This window comes from Panthera leo, chromosome B4 (assembly GCF_018350215.1).
Source record: "Panthera leo isolate Ple1 chromosome B4, P.leo_Ple1_pat1.1, whole genome shotgun sequence".
Taxonomy (NCBI): Eukaryota; Metazoa; Chordata; class Mammalia; order Carnivora; family Felidae; genus Panthera; species Panthera leo.
In genome coordinates, this window is record NC_056685.1 from 115,061,029 (window position 1) to 115,079,058 (window position 18,030).

An 18,030-nucleotide genomic window follows, 5' to 3' on the forward strand; every position below is an offset into this window, starting at 1 on the left:
ATTTCGGGGGCGCCTGGGTGGCTCAGTCGGTTGAGCGTCCGACTTCAGCCCAGGTCATGATCTCGCGTTCCGTGAGTTCGAGCTCCGCGTCGGGCTCTGTACTGACAGCTCGGAGCCCAGAGCCTGTTTCAGATTCTGTCTCCCTCTCTCTCTGACCCTCCCCTGTTCATGCTCTGTCTCTCTCTGTCTCAAAAATAAATAAACATTAAAAAAAAATTTTTTTTTAATAAAATAAAAGTAGATTTCGTAGATCACCTTCTTTAACGATAGTAACATTACCAGGAAGAAATAAAGAAATGAAAAATGTAACTTAGTCCCTGGGAAATCAAGGTATTCTCTTAAATAAACCCTGGACCAAACAGAAGCAAATTAAAAAAACAAAAAATCATGTGTTTGGATGGGACTACTTAATACCACAAATACATAAGACCTCCCGAAATTGATGCATATAGTTAGTACAATTCCAGTTAAACTCATAATCTCCTCACCCCATTTGAATAAAATAATCTTAAAGTTTCTGTGGAAGAATAATGTCTAGGAGATGCTAAGGAAATTGGGAAATTAAAGCTAAATAAGTAAAGGTTTGCCTTTTCTGATGTTAAATATATTTAAAGTCACAGTAGTAAAAGCTTGACATTGTAATAGAAGTAAATCAATAGATAGTTGAAACAGAGCAGAATTCAGAAATAGATTCCAGACATAGGGTAATTTAATATATGACAAAAGTGGTATTTCAGTTCAGTGGGAAAAGGAGGGTATTTTTTAAAGTAAATGGTTATGACATAGCTGATTAACCATCTGGATGAAAATAAAGTTTGGACCCTTACCTCATACTATATACAAAAATAAATTCCAGATATATTACATATGTAAGTTTAACAAACAAAACAAAGATGGGGAAACAATTTCATATTTGTCTACAAGCTAAAATTTGAGAATAACTTTATAACCAAGACAAAAACGCTGCTTTGATTACATAAAAACATGTCATGTGGGGTAAAAGATACCACACAGGGGCACCTGGGTGGCTCAGTCGGTTGGGCGGCCGACTTCCGCTCAGGTCATGATCTCACGGTCTGTGAGTTCGAGCCCCGCGTCGGGCTCTGTGCTGACAGCTCAGAGCCTGGAGCCTGTTTCAGATTCTGTGTCTCCCTCTCTCTGACCCTCCCCTGTTCATGCTCTGTCTCTCTCTGTCTCAAAAATAAATAAACGTTAAAAAAAAAAAAATTTAAAAAAAAAAAAAAAGATACCACACATACAAGTTGCAAGACAAACAGTAGATTAGGAGAAAACATGTGTCAGAAATAAGACAGATAAAGATTAATATCTTATACAGAGAGCTCTTAAAAATGATAAGAAAAATATACACAGAGCCAAAAAGTGGTCCAAGAATATGAATATGTGATTCACTAAAGGGCAAATCAAATAGTCGATAAAACGTCTCTTTCTTTATATCCGCTGAGAGATTCTCTTTCTCTGGCATGTCAGAGGGCGAGTTCACTTGAAGCTCTAGGATGGATGGAGAGGGAGCAAGAACAATGACGTGGTTCCTGAATTATCTTCTTCCCCACACAGACTACAGTGACTGTGGTCGGAAGCCTCCCTCCGAGACGGTCGGAGTGGAAGTGCGTGGTGAAGAACTTGGACACGGGCAGGGAGCTCTGCAAGGGTAGAAGTCCGCCGGGCAGGGTCTGTACCTGCAACATGCCCACCAGAGCAACCTACAAAGGTAAGTGGACTCTGCTCTTTTTTTGTTTGAAAGTGAGGAAGGCAAGAGAACCTCCTGAGTTCAGATTGCCCAGGAAGCAAGTTGAATGTCAGGGGATTTATACATTCCCACCCTTTAGACTCGCTGTCTGCTTACCTCCTGCTCTTCCCTCGGTTTTGCTCACCTCTGCCCTACCTCATTGCATGATTCCAGGATCCCACTCTGACGTGTGACTGGAGAATGACAGAGCAGGGTATGCTGGATGGGAGAGTGGAGAAGCTGGAGACCATTGGACTGACCCTACCCCAAATGGTTCAGATAATTCAGAGATCTGAGAGGCTGGGAATGCCCTTGGTGAGATGAGAAAAGAGAATAACCAATGTTCTATCATCTTAAGATGATTGCATTCATGCAGAAAGGAAGTATTTATTGAATATCTACGGTGCGCCGGGCACTGTGCTAGGTGCCAGGGATACAGTGACCAAACAAGTTAGACGTGACCCTTACAGTATTTGTAGCCTGTTGGAGTAAAGATAGACAAAGGGCTCATCACAGTGTAGTGTGTAAATGCAGGGGACGTACAGAACCATGGGAAGCACAGGAAAAGGGCACCTAACTGAACCTGGAGGGTCGCTGAGGGGACAAGGAAAGCTTCCTGGAAGATGAGTAGAGTTGAGCCAAAGGAAAGGGGGAAGAGTATTCCAGGCAGAGACCAACTAGTGTGATGGTTAGAAAGAGAGAAAAGGCTTTGTTTGAGGAGCCAAAAGAGGCTCTATATGGTTAAGGCAAATGGGGTAGGGAGAGGTAGAGAGCAGAGTGATAGAAAACGGATACCAGGGTGCCTGGATGGCTCAATTGGTTAAGTGTCCAGCTCTTGATTTTGGCTCCGGTTATGATCTTATGGTTTGGGAGATTGAGCCCCGTGTTGGGCTCTGTGCTCAGAGTGCGGAGCCTGCTTGGGATTCTCTGTCTCCCTCTCTCTCTGCCCCTCCCCTACTTGTGTGCTCGATCTCTTTCTCTCTCTCTCTCTCTCTCAAAAAAAAAAAAAAAAAAAAAAAATTAAAAAATTAAAAGAAAATGGATAGCAAAGAAGGTTTAGAGTGTCTGGCACAAATTAATCATTTATACTCAATAAATTTTTGTTGAATGGCCAAAGTGGAGGATGGCTGGAGGAGGGAAGGAGAGGGTTCTGAAAAAGCAGATAGAAGAAAAGCTGTTGCAGTGATCCGGGTGAGGGTGACAGTGAGGGCTGGCACAGAGTCAGGCGGGGGTGTAGAGAAATTGGTAGATTCCAGAGATGGTGGGGGGCTAAAGTGGACACACTGAGGATTCATGAATCCCTGCGGGCAAGAAACACTAGAAGTAAGGTCACAGTATTGGTGCAGGTCTCCTAAAATGGGTGACCATCACAGTGGAGAGGAGAGCTGGTGTCACTCGGTTAATCCCCAACCGCTCCAAAGGGAGTTCAGTGTGCCAGACCAGAGACCCAAGCTTACAAATGTCGGCTCATGGTGCTGGCTTGGGATTGAATTGCTTGGAAAATGATTCCAATTCTCCACTTTTCTTTGTTTACACTGTGCAGCCTTTGTGATACGCTTCTAGTTAATTTTGCTCGTTAAAATGCAGCTCTTGCTCATGTGTAAAATCTGCTTTCCAAGTATCGGAGATCACCTGGTAAAGCTAAGTTGGTTGCTTTTAGGGCCTCCATCAGTTGCACTCGACCTTTGCCTGCCCTTTTCTTTGAAGGCCTTGCATGTTCTGAGCCGGCAAACAAACTCACTTCCCACCTCTTGCGCTCAGCCGGTCAGTGGTCATTGCCAAACCTCTGTCTCTGCCCTCACCCCTTTCATCAAATCCTATTGCCCTTCTGCTTTGAAACATGGGAGGGAATGTCACCTCCTTCATAACAATCCACGGTATTTCTGGCACCCTCTGAGGTCCCCACAGTCACCCCCTTCTTGGTAGCCAGGTGCTGCATGGAACTCAGACCACTCTCACGGGATGTTTCCTTGTCTGTCCTATCGTTGGGTTTTTTTTTTTTTTTTTTCACCTAATTCATTCTATGTCTTCCTGAATAACTGTAAATGCTACCAGAGCAGAGATCAAATATATTAGTTTCCTTCTGATATTTCCCAGTAGTGTTTTGTGCGTAGCTGACATGAAGAAAATTACAACTTTTCCTGGTGTTCATCATTGAACACTGGAACGTATTTTCGCTGGGAGTCTCTCAGGCTTACTGTCCATATGTCCATTCTACTAACATTTACAAGTGGCTGTGCAAATGCTCTTGCTGAGGGGTCATGCCAACCCTCCAAGCCTCCTTGTCTTTACAACAGAGGGTTATCACACTTCACATGTAATCACTTAATGTGAGCAGAATTCGATGTGGCATCCTGGCTTTTAGCATGAATTTTACTGCCGTAGAGAAGTATCTTCCCAGACCTTGGGAATCACACACTAATAAAATTTCAGTAAGGAAAGTAAGGATGCCAACAAACTTAGGCCACTTCTTATTTTATCACGGAAAGCCTTCATTTTTAAAGTATCGTCCTTGGTCTACATTAACTCATAAAAGGAAGACGATGTTGTCCCCAAATGGAGGACAGTGAAAACCTCACTGAGCGCTGTGCTTGGGTGCAGTAGGCTTTGACAGGTGCTGTCCAGGCTGCGGCACCCAAACCTGGCTGTCTACCGATCATGTCATGGGGAACATTGCCAACCACAGAGTCCCAGGTGCTCCCCAGGTGTGTTACATCAGAACCTCTAGAAGCGTGGCTCTGGAATCTCTATTTTCATCAATTTCTCAAGTGATTCTGATACACAGCTGGGTTTGGGAACCACCTTGGATAGAATATGTAAGTTAAAGACCTACAGGAAATAGGACGTTTCTCTAATGCTGATTCAGCACGGTTTTTATCTTTCTTGTTTCTCTACCCTTTTGAGGGTGTTCTAGCCAATGAGTACGTTTCCAAAAGCAAATAAGACAACTCTGATGGTTGATCTGGTGACAGTTGACTCCAAGCGGATCATGGATCCCAGCCCATGGGAACCACGCTTAGGGTTTGTTAGGCAAAGGTTGGTAGCGTGGATTTTGCTGAAGGTACAGGATTTGCTCTCTAACGTTTCTGGTTATCGTGTTCTAGGCAGTTCTTGCTTGGTGACTTGTTTGATTCTTATGCTGTGGCCAATTGCAAGCTGAGATAGTGATCCCGGGGAGAGTATGAGATGTAAATGGGCTGTAAAATGGCTTTTTCCTAGTGATTATCCGTGGGAGGCTTGGAACACAAGGTGGGCCCGGGTCTGTTTGGAGGCTTGTGCTGTGCGCTTGGGCTGCCTGACGTGAATGGCCCACGGGAAGGAACCACATACTGATTGAAATGTTAGCAAACAGCTGGCACCCCCCCACCCTCTATGCAAAGGAGGCAAAAATATTTATTTTTTGCATTTACAGCTTTGCTTGACGATAGCGGGACTCCACCATAATTGACATTTTTTTTCCCCCTTTGCTCCAGATGTTTTAGCTGTCAACATGACGTTCTCCTCCGGTTCTTGGCATTTATCAAAAAGATTCAACTTTACCAACTGCTCATCATTCAGAGAGTAAGATTTTATTTGAAATTTAAGTATTCTCTCATTGGTTTTAATTTATTTATATGCTTTACGCCTCCATTTCCGAAAGAATTCTTTTGCGGAGTAGAACTTTCTAAAGTGCCTTTTGGAGCATGGCCTGATGGGAGATAGAAGGGGGAGATCGGAGGGCCCCTGAGCTAATAAGCCGGCTCGTTCAAGCCCTAATAAGTAAGGTGCAGCAGCTAAGGAGCAAACAACTGTGCTTAAGTGTTGCTACCGACAGGGAAATGCGTTTTCCCCAGACGGACAGGCACTCTGAAGAAAATACAGCAGAAGGGGTGCTATGTTCCCCCCTGAGCCGAATGGCTTTGGGAATTTGAGTCAGGGGAGAGGGTGTGAGCATAAGACCAGGGAAATCATCAAGGAGAAGATCAAGATGAACTCTCTTTCATCGAAAGAACATGTTTGGGGCACCTGGGTGGCTCAGTCCATTGAGCATCTAACTTCGGTCGGGTCATGATCTCTGTCCCTTCCCCCCTCGCTCGCTCTCTCTCAAAAATAAATAAAACATTTAAAATTAAAAAGAACATGTTAGCTCTGTTCCCCCACTTTTTTGTGCCACCTTTTGCCCTGTTGGGCTGTGTACCTCCCCTGATTTAGGGCCACGCCTCACTCCTTGCTTCTCAAGCAGAGACAAGACAGGGAGGAAATGTGTTTCTCAGATGCATGATTTTCCAGTCGAAAGGTGGGATGGAGGTTCCCATGGAAACAACGGGAAGCCGTGTTATTAGTGATTCTATAGCTCGTTCAGTGGTTTGATTGACCAACTATGTGGGTATTGAATGTTTCTTTTGGCCTGGGAACCACTGTTGCCGTGGGGAAAATGAACTCAGACTCAAAACTGGGTTGGAGGGCCACTCTACAGCTATCCAAACAGGGGCCTCTGGACCTCATCTTTACCCAGGGTACTCTGAAAGAGGGGCTGAGTTCAGTTGTTTCTAACAAATAAACTGAATGAATATAGCGGGGGCGGGGGGGCGTAAACTTGATACAGAAAGCCTCAGAAGTCTGTGAAAATAGGAAAAGAGGGGGAGAGTTAACAAAAAAAAAATGCATAGTTCAAAGAGAGTTGAAACGTAAAGCGGGTCCCCCATCCCCAGTGTAGAGGCCAGGCGGAAGGAAGTGACTTGCCCTGGGGCCCACAGTTAGGTAATTAAGAACCAGACCTCAGACCCACAGCTCCCCAGAGGGTGAGTGTGCCCTTTCCTTGAGTACCTGGTCCTTTAGTACAACACTTAGTACATTACACTTAGTATACTCGTGCCTAAGGGGCCGCGATGGGAATGCAAATCACAAGCCTGCTTCTAGCTCACTTAGGTGCCTGGATAAACACTCCCATGAGTCTGCAGTTTCTATAGGTCAGAAGCTCCGAATGCTTTGACATTTCTTGAAGAATCTGTGAAATATGAATGGTGTCTCTTCTCCCTACACTGGCCCTCTCACTGTCCCAGGCCAAGTCTTCCCCTGGCCTCCCATGGCTGTGTTTCCAGACCAACCTCAGAGTCTGTTTTTATTGTTCCTTCAACTCTGATTTTCCTACAACATGCTTTTCAAGTCCTCTACTGTTATCCTCACATGATAGGTTATTTGATGAGTAGACACAGTTCTTCCTTCATTTGGTTAAAAAGCAAACGCTGGCACCCCATTCCCTCCGCTTGCCAGGTGACACTTTCGGTCTCGTACCTTCCAGGCAGTGGGGGTGTTAGTTACAGCTCTAGTGAGTGAGGGCAGGGCGGGGAAGGTGAGTCTCCGGAGGGGAAACTTACCTGAGGGCAGACAAATAGCAGAACTGGATTCAGAAACAGAGCCAGTGGGTTCCTGTTATCCACCAGCACAGCAGGTGACCCTGGCTTCGGGTTCCCATGGCAACACCCCCAAAGGTGTCATGACAGTCCATCAGCCCTGAGGGCTGCCCAGAGCAGGGCACAAAGTCGGTGCTCTATCCTCAAAGGACTGTCCTCCCTCCCCTGGGTTCATCCTACTCTGTCCAGGGATTTTTTTTTTTTTCTTCTTTCTTGTTTTAAATGCTTGCACCCTGCATCACGGAGGGAAATTCTAGGGCATGAACATTTTCCTAAAGATTTGGAATTAAGTTGGTTTTCCGTGTTGCCAGATGCCCAGCGTGTATTGGAACTGACTGTGCTTGGTGTAAAAGTGAGAGAAAGTGTATCCACCCCTTCACAGCTTGTGACCCATCTGATTACAAGACAAACCAGGTAAAGTGCCATTTTTGGTATTACAAGGTTGAACCAGAAATAAGTGTTGGTGACCGCCCAGTCCCAGTCTGTCTTTTGTGTTTGTTTCAAACTCTAAATTTCCCAACTGCTTGGATGTTGAAGGGATATTCTTCATTTCAGGAACACTGTCAAGTTGCCGTTGAGAAACGGGCACCATCCAAGACTGCGGGAGGAGGAAGATTCACCGAGAATAGGAGTAGTGGAGCCAACCCGGGCTTGCAGGTCAGACCCTAGTTTTGTGCTGATCATGGGGGAAAAAAATCCCCTTTAGATGACAATAACAACTCCTCACTGCTCTGGGTTCCTTTTAAAAATTCCCTGTTTGACTTTCTACAAAAATTCCCTTTTCTACTTTTGATTTTTAACCAAGTTTCCCTTAATTGGCTCAATACATCAAAGGCTGCACACTCACATAAAAGAAATTAAAATTCTATAATTATGAAAAATGATATTGTTCCAGGAGGAGTGAAATTTTAAAGGTGACTTTGTGGCTCACTCAGGAGGAGGTAGAAGGAAGCATGCAACACATAGCACTGAGGGGACTTCGATTCGAACCACGTATTACAGTTGTATTCCTGGGGGTTATGTGGGGTGAGGGGAGTCTATGCAAAGTATACAAACTAACCTCATTCAGATTGCCCATCTTTACGTTATAGAGATGATCTAACCCAGAGTTAATAGTGCCAAAACAAAGAGTTGTTGCCATATGTGTGTGTATACATATATATGTATGTATCAACCATATACATATATCCATACATCCATATGTACATACATATATATACACACACCCACATCTCCCCCCATTTCCCCCTGAATTTTTTTCATGGAAAGATATTTTCCATGAAATTTCCTTGGAAATTCCTCTTATTTTCATCATAGTAAACCACCAAGTTCCACCAACAGACATGTTTGGGAAAAAAAGGACATGACCGTGTAAACGTTTCTGGGCAGACAATAGTGGCCATGCTTAGAATGACTGGCTTCAGTGAGTTGACAGAAGTTAATTGAGCATGTGCTATGTGGTGACAAACAAGAAAGGGTAAGTTCTCGATCTTATTAATCGGGAGGTCTAGCAGGAGCAGACAAATTAAAAACAACATTTCTTTTTCTAAAAAAGGCTTGGTTTTCTATTTCATGACTAATCTATGGCTTCGATGTATCCATTTGCTGTTATTTAAGGTCAAGTGCCAATATAGATAAGTAGCACATTTTTCATCACTACCGAAAAGTTGATGGTAACTTTAGGTGAATAACTAACAGGGAGAGGGAACGTGAATCATGATGGATTATGAAGTTAATTAAAGGCATTAGAAAGGCTCGGTGTGCCAATATCTCCAGATTTGAAAAGTCTTTGAGGTTTTATTAAGGGGTGGGCTTCTCTTCTCTTACCATTGGCTTCTAAAACAAAGGCGTAGTGACAGGTATTTGGATCAAGGAGGCGGTGGCTTTTTTAAAAAATTAAATTTATCCTTTGTTGTCATTTTAGTTGGGTTTTTTTTTTTTTCGAGTTTAGTAAAGCACACCTAACACAGTTTACATCTTTGCCACTTTTAAGCGTACAGCTCAGTAGTGTTAAATACCTTCACACAGTTGTGCGACCATCACCACCAACCATCCCCAGAACATATTTCATCTGGCAAAACTGAAACCTCATGCCCATTAAAAAATAACTTCCCGTTTTCTCTTCCCCCACCCCCAGCCCCTGGCAACCACCATTCTACTTCCTCTCTCTATGAATTTGATTACACTAGGGACTTCATGTAAGTAGAATCATACAGGATTTTTCTTTTGGTCATTGGCTTATTTCATTTAACGTGATGTCCTCCAGGTTCATCCATATCAGCATGGGTCAGAATTTCCTTATTTTTAAGGCTGAAAAATATTCCACTGTGTGTCTATAGTACATTTTGTTTTTCCATTCATCTGTGGATGGACACTTGGGTTGCCTCTATCTTTTGGCTATTGTAAATAATGCTGCAATAAACATAGGTGTACAAATATCTCTTGAAGGCTGTTTTCAATTCTTCTGGGTATATATCCAAAAGGGGAATTGCTGAATCATAAGGTAATTCTATTTTTAATTTTGGAGGGGAATGCCATGCAGTTTTTCATAGTAGTCTGCCGTTTTAGATTCCCACCAACCGTGTGCAAGCATTCCAATTTCTCCAAATCCTCTCAGCTCTTGTTATTTTTGTGTTACTGTTGTTGTTGTTGTTTTAATGGTAGCCATTGTAAGTGGATATAAGGTGGTATTTCATTGTGGTTTTGATTTGTATTCCCTAAAGATTAGTGATGTTGAGCATCTTACAATGCGCTTGTTGGCCATCTGTGTATCTTCTTTGGAGAAACGTCTATTCAGGTCCTTTGCCCATTTTTTAATCAGGTGGTTTGTTTTTTGTTGTTGTTATGGAGTTATAGGAGTTCTTTATAGATTCTGGATATCAACATCTTGTCAGACACATGACTTGCAAATATTTTCTCCCATTCCATAGGTTGCCTTTTCACTCTGTTGATAGTATCCTTTGATGCACAGAAGTTCTTAATTTTGATGAAGTCCAGTTTATCTCTCTCTTTTTTTAATCTGTGCTTTTGGTGTCCCATCCAAGAAACCATTGCCAAATCCGTTGCCATGAAGCTTTTCTCCCATATTTTCTTCTAAGAGTTTTATAGGTTTTTGGTGGGTTTTTTTTTTTTTTTGATGTTTATTTATTTTGAGAAAGAAAGGGCAGGGGAGGTGCAGAGGCAGAGGGAGAGAGAATCTCAAGCAGACTCCATGCCCAGTGCAGAGTCCAACGTGGGGTTTGATCCCACCAACCACGGGATCACAAGCTGAGCCAAAACCCAGAGTTGGACAATCAACCGACTGAGCCACCCAGGAGCCCCAAGAGTTATATAGTTTTAATTCTTACATTTAGGTGTTTGATCCATTTTGAGTTAATTTTCATATATGGTGTAAGGTAAAGATCCAACTTCATTCTTTCCCATGTGGATATCCAGTTCTCCCAACACCATTTGTTGAAAAGTCCGTCCTTTTCCTATTTAATGGTCTTGGCTCCCTTATCAAAAACCATTTGGCCAGATATGCAAGGGTTTCCTTCTGGGCTATCTGTTCTGTTCCACTAGTCTTTAGGTCTGTCTTTATGCCTGTGTCACACTGTTCTGATTACTGTAGCTTTGTAATAAGTTTTGAAACCGGAAAGTGTGAGTCTTCCAACTTTTCTTTTTTAAGACTTTTTGGGAAAAAAATTAAACTTTTTATTTTGAGGGAATTGTAGATTCACATGTACTTGTATGAAAACAAGAGAGACCCTCGATATCTTTTGCCCACTTTCCCCCAATAGTAACATCTTGCAAAACCCATAACACAATATCACAACCAGGATATTGACAGTGACAACAGTCAAGGGACAGAACAGCTCTATCACCACACTCCCCTTCCCTCCTCCCTCCCACTCCCCCTTTCTGATCCCTGGCATCTACTAATCTGTTCTCCATTTCTATAATTTTATCATTTCAAAGAGTCTATTTAAATGGAATCATCCAAAATGAGTCCTTTTGGGACTGGCCTTTTTAACGCAACATAATTCTCTGGAAATTCATCCAAGTTCTTTTATGGGTCAATAGTGTGTTCCTTTTTATTGCTGAGTGGTGATCCAGGCAATGACTTTTAAAATTTCTTTTATGTTATAAAAAAGACACTGCATCCTGGTTTCCTGCATTGTGTCTCCCCATTCCTTTTGACCTTTGACACCATGTGGTTAAAGGAACTGGCTGAAAATAACCAAAAGCCCAGGCAATGTCTTTAGTGCTGCTGTGTGAATGACCCTTCTTTCTTTGGAGAAAGGTATTGTGTTGATCCTGGAATGTTTTTTTTTTAACATGTGGCTTCGAACAGAATCTTCTCGATTTGGGTTAATAGGGAATGGAGTAGTATTGATCGCAGGAGGGCTTTCTCATGCTCTGGCATACACCAGTGCCGTTCCTTGTCACATGGATATGTAAATCTGCGTTTCCAGTTCGGGTCTTGTGTTGGCCTCAAATGAAGTGGTGAACACTTTTCCTAGCAGAGAAGCCACTGAGAACTTTCTCTCAATGCATCTTCCCACGTCACCTATGTATCGAGTGCTTCCTGTTTGCCAGGCACTGGAGACAGGAGATGTGAATGGTGCAGACACGACCTTAGGCTTCATGATGCTGAGCTGGGATTGGCTCTTGCTACACATGTGTATTGAGCACCCAGTAGACACCATTATATTGAGCTTCACGGGTACAAAGAGGAGGACACAGATGAATCAAACACATGTGTCTCTGTCAATCTCAAGAATCTTATACATAAGTACACATGTAAGAATATAAGATAAAAAAAAGTACTAACATAGGAGAAGTACCAGAAAGTACACAAAACCCGGAGAGGCTCTCTGTGCCTGCAGACTTGTCTTAGTCATTCCTGTTTATTTAAGCCCAATGCCTGGCAGCTAAAAACACTTAATCAGTGTGGTTGGTTAGGGCTTTGATTGATGGATGGATTGATAGACAGAGATGGCATTTCAGCCAACCGTTGAGGGACGAGACACATGAAAACAGAGGAGTGGGTGTTCTAAGCAGAGGGGCCAGCATAGGCAAAAGTATAGTGGGTTGCCAGAAAATTCCAGGGCGTCTGTTATAGGAGACCCCACGTAATTGAATTGCCTGGAACAGAAGGATGCAGGAACCTGTGGGACACAAGGCCTAAAAGACCCCGTGGCCTGAATCTCTGGGGTCTTCCACACCAGGCATAGGAGTTTTGGTTTTGTTCTTCAGCAGCAGTAGGATGCTACTTGAGACATTTGTCTTTTAATGTATGCATTTGCTCGTCCAAGGACACAGCATTTAGGACATGGGGTTCCTGGTGCGATCACGGTTTGGGCCTGCTGCCCTCACGGTGTCACGACCGTATCCTCAGTCTCTTCACCTGACCTTCCCGTATGTGCTGTCATTTATTGGGAGGGGCTGCATTAAGGAAAGGTACCACCAAAAGAGGGAAATGAACTCAAAACCCTGGGTTTGCCCTCTGGATGAGAAGTATTTTCAGCTCTGAAGGCTGGTCTGTCTCAGACGGTTGGCCCTGTCTCCCGGCACTCACCTCTTTTCCTTCCTTTTCTTAAACAGTCTTCTATCTGGTGCCTCCACCTGCTGTGAGAAGAGGTGGCTGCCCTCTCTTTCCTGTTCTCGGAGAAAGGATGTGAAGATCGATGATACGGTGTGGCTATAATATGTGTTATTCCTTGCAGTGTGCTTGTCTCTCTAGGGTGGAAATACGCCCTACGAAGCCATGTCTCCTGCCCTTGGGGGATTTACGTTCACGTGGTTCTTACTTTTTCTTCCTTGCACCACCTCGTCTTATCCTCCTCCACCTCTGAATGTGCGTTTTAATTTCTCACAGGTAATCCACACTGACCCTTGCAGAGACCTTACCTCTAAAAGTGAAATTAAGTTTAACACAGACCTTGTGGAGTAGCTTCTATGGGCGTAGCACGTGCGAGGCGCTGTGGGATTCACCTGCAATTGTTCATGTACCCGTGCGTTTAAAATGTGGTTGTTGGGGCGCCTGGGTGGCGCAGTCGGTTAAGCGTCCGACTTCAGCCAGGTCACGATTTCGTGGTCCGTGAGTTCGAGCCCCGCGTCAGGCTCTGGGCTGATGGCTCGGAGCCTGGAGCCTGTTTCCGATTCTGTGTCTCCCTCTCTCTCTGCCCCTCCCCCGTTCATGCTCTGTCTCTCTCTGTCCCAAAAATAAAAAAAAAAAATAAAAAATAAATAAAATAAAATAAAATGTGGTTGTTGAGGGGCACCTGGGTGGTTCAGCCGGTTGAGCGTCTGACTTCGGCTCAGGTCACAATCTCACAGCTCGGGAGTTCGAGCCCCACATGGGGCTCTGTGCTGACAGCTCAGAGCCTGGAGCCTGCTTCGGATTCTGTGTCTCCCTCTCTCTCTGCCCCTCCTCCGCTTGAGCTCTGTCTCTCTCTCTGTCTCTTGCTTTCACTCAAAAATAAATAAAACATAAAAAACCTTTTTTTAATAAAATGTGTTTATTGATCACCTACTATGTGCTAGACAGGTGGTCACAATGTGTGTCCTCAAGGAGCTTACGCTGTAGAACTTCTAATATTTTGGAGGAAGGAAGATTCATTTTCATGAAGCAGTTGAGTGTGTATGTACATCAGAAGAAGATGTAAGAAGGAGTTCCAGAACGTACTAAATTAAATAGTGGTGGCCTGTATTTGTTGAGCCGATGCTATATCCTGAGATCAGAATATCTGTTTCTGTAAGCCTCACAATGGACCTATTTTTTCCCATTTTATAGATGAAGAAATGTTGGCTTATAGAGGGTAAGTAGGTAGTAAATAATAGGCAAGAGATTTGAACCCAGGCAGTCTGACTCCAGAGCCCCCGGCTTTAACCACTACTCTCCATTGTATGACCTCAATTGAATATAAACAAGTATTAAATGATGTCATATTGATGGAAAAGGTCAATCTGGAAGGGAGAAAACTAACATTGGCTTCTCTTGGCATCGGTGGTGCCGACATGGGTGGGGCGACAGGCTACGAAGGCAGTGTGTTAGTATGAAGCCTCCAGAGGGGAGGGGAGGTCAGGGTGTGGTCAGAATGGAGGATTCAGGGGCGCCTGGGTGGCGCAGTCGGTTGAGCGTCCGACTTCAGCCAGGTCACGATCTCACGGTCCGTGAGTTCGAGCCCCGCGTCAGGCTCTGGGCTGATGGCTCGGAGCCTGGAGCCTGTTTCCGATTCTGTGTCTCCCTCTCTCTCTGCCCCTCCCCCGTTCATGCTCTGTCTCTCTCTGTCCCAAAAATAAATAAAAAACGTTGAAAAAAAAATTAAAAAAAAAAAAAAAAAAAAAAAGAATGGAGGATTCAGACCCAGGCCAGGCTGGTATCCTCTCCAGGACGGGGAGAGGAGAAGAGGCTCAAGATGGGAAACTGAGGCCCGTAGGAGAGTGGAGCAGCAAGAACCACGTGCTGACTGGAAACTCAGCAGAGGGGTGGATTTGGAGTGGCTGAGCCTAATTCGCAGTCAGGGGTCTCTGTGGAGGGGAGGAGTTACCTCCAAGAGTTACCTGTCTTGGAGTCCCGGTCACCCAGCCCGGTTCTGTGTTGCCACATTCAAAAAGTTCAGTGGCCAAGAGTGACGCCTTTGTGGAGTGGCCTTGGCAGCCCCACCTCAGGGTCCCCGGGTCAGAGAAATGAGCCTTGATCTCTCAGCACAGGACCTTCACAAGGGCCATCTCAGTTGCCGTTCTGACCCTTGGTCCTTCCTGGGACCAACTGGAGGTTACGTCCCAAGTTTCCTGGGGCCTCTACTGGGGACCCCATGAAGGAGCGTTCACCTGGGGGCCGAGCAAAGCAGACGGAGGACCATGTTGTTCTATCTAGTGCTCTAATTTTTCTTTGGTGGCGTTGGATTTTCTTTCCATGTCTCACCTCCTTTTATACTTTGCCCATCGCCGCTGCCGGTCACTGCTCTTTTCAATTTATACATTTCATGAATACATTACTTCCATCCTTCTCAGTCATTAATAAAGATGTTAAATAATGCCGAACCAAATATTCACCCCTGTAGGGCCCTACAGGACACTTTCCTTTAATTAGTTGTGCTACCTTTCATCTCTCTAATGTCCTTTGGTTTCAGATTTCCAGCTGGTTTTGAATCCATGTGACTTTTTATGCGGTCCTGTTTGAACTAATTTCACCAGTGAAACTCTGAGAGACGTTTTACTGAGTGTCGATTCAGGTCCAGGCCTACAGAGAGCTTTGCTATATTCAGATTTTTTTTTTTTTTAAACAGATTAATAGAGTACAATTTGGTCTTAATAAACTGAGCCTTCCTAATGCACCTCTTTCCCATATTCTTTTCAATCATAGCAGTATTTTCTCCATTAATGTCATGGTAATTTGAATTGTGTTGACGTCAGACTTCACAAAAAAAGTACTCTTACTGTCAGAAGCAATCCTCGTAGACCTTTTCAGAAATAACTATTTCTTAGTGGTTGTGCTGTTTCCAATATCTTAGAACGACTTTGTTTTAAAAAAATGAAAATAGCCGGGTATTCTGTAATCACCGAATTAACCAGTTTCTAATGTGCTCTCATATACAAAATAGGGAGTGATCTAAACTCATGAGCAACCAGGTTCGTAGGACCTTATTAAATAATTTACAATTGGGCAGCCATTTAGAAATAACTCTTAGGTCTTTAAAATGTAGCTGACAGGAAGTAGACTATTCTGAGGTTAATTGCTTTACAACACAGGTTGTGAAGGTTGCTGTCAGAGGCATTTTGATTTGACATATGGAAATTCTTGGACCTAAGATGAGGGCAGGATCTCACTGTAAGGCTTTAAGGAAGTGTCTTTTCGGATCAAACTAGATTATGTTTTTAAATTAACCCCTACTATGTGTCAGCTCCTGGGCCCGCTGCTTCACGCCAGGCTGTGAAATTAACTCTTGATTAAAATATAAAATAGATCTACAATAAGCGTGTGCAACATTTGTCGGGAGATCATTCTTTGCCTTCTGTCTGTAGAGGATTTTCAAAAACCTTTAGTAGTAAAAATAGAAAATGTTGTATTTCTAAGAATTGTTGCAGCCATACAGGATAGCCATATAGCTACCCTCTCGTTTTCTTTTTTTCCTTGTACACCTGCACAGTTGATTTGATGAGGTCCTCTTGGTGGCTCTTTAACTCACTTATTAACATTAAGAGAGGTTCTCCAAGCAAACAAAGGACAACTAATCGGACCCTCTTTGCAAATAGACTGGAAGCATCGGCTTTCAAGAGACAGACCGGGCTGGATTTCATCGTAGACAGCCAATGGAAACTTCTCTAAACAATAAGGTTTAAAAATAAAATCCTTTCGAAGTAGCAGGGCTGTCTCTGCTCAGGGAGAAATAAGAAGTTCATAAGGCAACGTGGTGGGTCTTCTGATGGTGTTTCCAGAACCATTTAAGGAGCAAAATACAACCCCCTGAAAATATTTTTTACATTAGTTATAAGGCTCTTTTTATCCTCTCCTGAGAGTAGAGAAGTAGCATTTACTTGGGGGTGTTCGAACATCTTGCTTGAGGAGATATCACAGTATAAACACAGGAATCCAGAAGGGCTGTCCGGAAAGAAACGTGGGGCTCTCGGCCGACTTGGATGTGTATGTGAGTCTTCGTTGGGATTCACATAAAACGAAACGAAACACAGTCCCATCTTGCCTCCTTAAGAAGGGCAGTGGACTTGTACTGTGCAAGGGTTGGCACATTTTTTTCTACAAAGAGCCAGACAGTGAATGGTTTAGGCGTTGGGAGCCCCGCGGTCCCTGCCACAACTATTCTGTCCCTGTAGTGCGAACGCAGCCGCAGGCAGTACGTAAATGAACAGGTGTGGCTGTGATCCAGAAAAACTTTCTTTGTGGACACTAATATCAGAATGCATGTATTCTCACATGTCGTGGAACATTATTACTTCTTTGACATTTTTTTCACGGGCCATCCGAAGGCAGGCAATGGACTGGATTTGGCTTGCTACAAACACCTAGCACTGTTCTAGGGACCCTGTACGTGTTCAATAAATACTTGTTCACTTAGCTGTCACCATGTCAGAGCGAAGAGTAAGCCTTCTGCTATATAGCACACACTTGACATTTGCAAGGGATTTATCTTGAAGTCTTTGCTAATCCCCCCATTCCAAGTACCACTCGTGCAGATAATTTCCCCCATAAAAGGCAGTCAAGTATAACAGAATAATTAAAGTGACCCTTTCAGACCCTTCATGATTCTATAAATATGGGACTAAAGTCCTCTACTAAGTGATTAAAATAAATTCTGTCACCGAAATCAATTCTCTGTCACCTTACATCATGGCTGTGATGACATTAACGATGGATTTACCTCAACCTGCAGAACCAATCCATAGTGATAATGAGCGATGGTGACCGCTCTACCATATAGCACGTGTGTTTGCCGAGGAACAGAATAAAACATCCCTCACAGCAGAAGGGGCAGCCCAAACAGCCCGGCAAGTCCATCATGATGAGCATTACACATATGAAGGAGCAGAGAATATGAGGCTGCTTCAAGAAGCAGGTGGTAGACAGGTGTTGGGCACAACTGATGCTCTCCCAGTGCCATAAGTGGCTTCCTCCTAGATTTTAGCCTCTACGTGGCTACAGTTGGCATCTGTGGCTTAGCCAGATTTCACGTGATTATGCGTCTCTGGACTTGGGGGTTGTTTCCAAATGTCAAGAGTGTGAGTATGAAATGCACTGGTGCTGAAGAACTGTATTTTATATTGGCCGGAGAGAATTTTTCTGTCCTGTTTTAGTCACCATATTATAGAAGAATACAGATGTGCTGGGGAGCGGTCTGTACAAAGAATAACAGAATGATCAAAATGAGAGATGGTGACATCTGGAGA

The 18,030-nt window shown here is 43.8% G+C and overlaps 1 protein-coding gene across 1 annotated transcript in view; it reads left to right on the top strand.

Moving 5' to 3' along the window:
- Positions 1-18,030, top strand: part of PLXNC1 (plexin C1) — a 148,418-nt gene that overhangs the window by 66,905 nt on the left and 63,483 nt on the right. The window contains exons 6-9 of the mRNA XM_042947369.1: positions 1,576-1,729; positions 5,221-5,308; positions 7,452-7,554; positions 7,696-7,797. Of these exons, the coding sequence (XP_042803303.1) occupies positions 1,576-1,729; positions 5,221-5,308; positions 7,452-7,554; positions 7,696-7,797 (447 nt within the window). The remainder of the gene's footprint in view (positions 1-1,575; positions 1,730-5,220; positions 5,309-7,451; positions 7,555-7,695; positions 7,798-18,030) is intronic.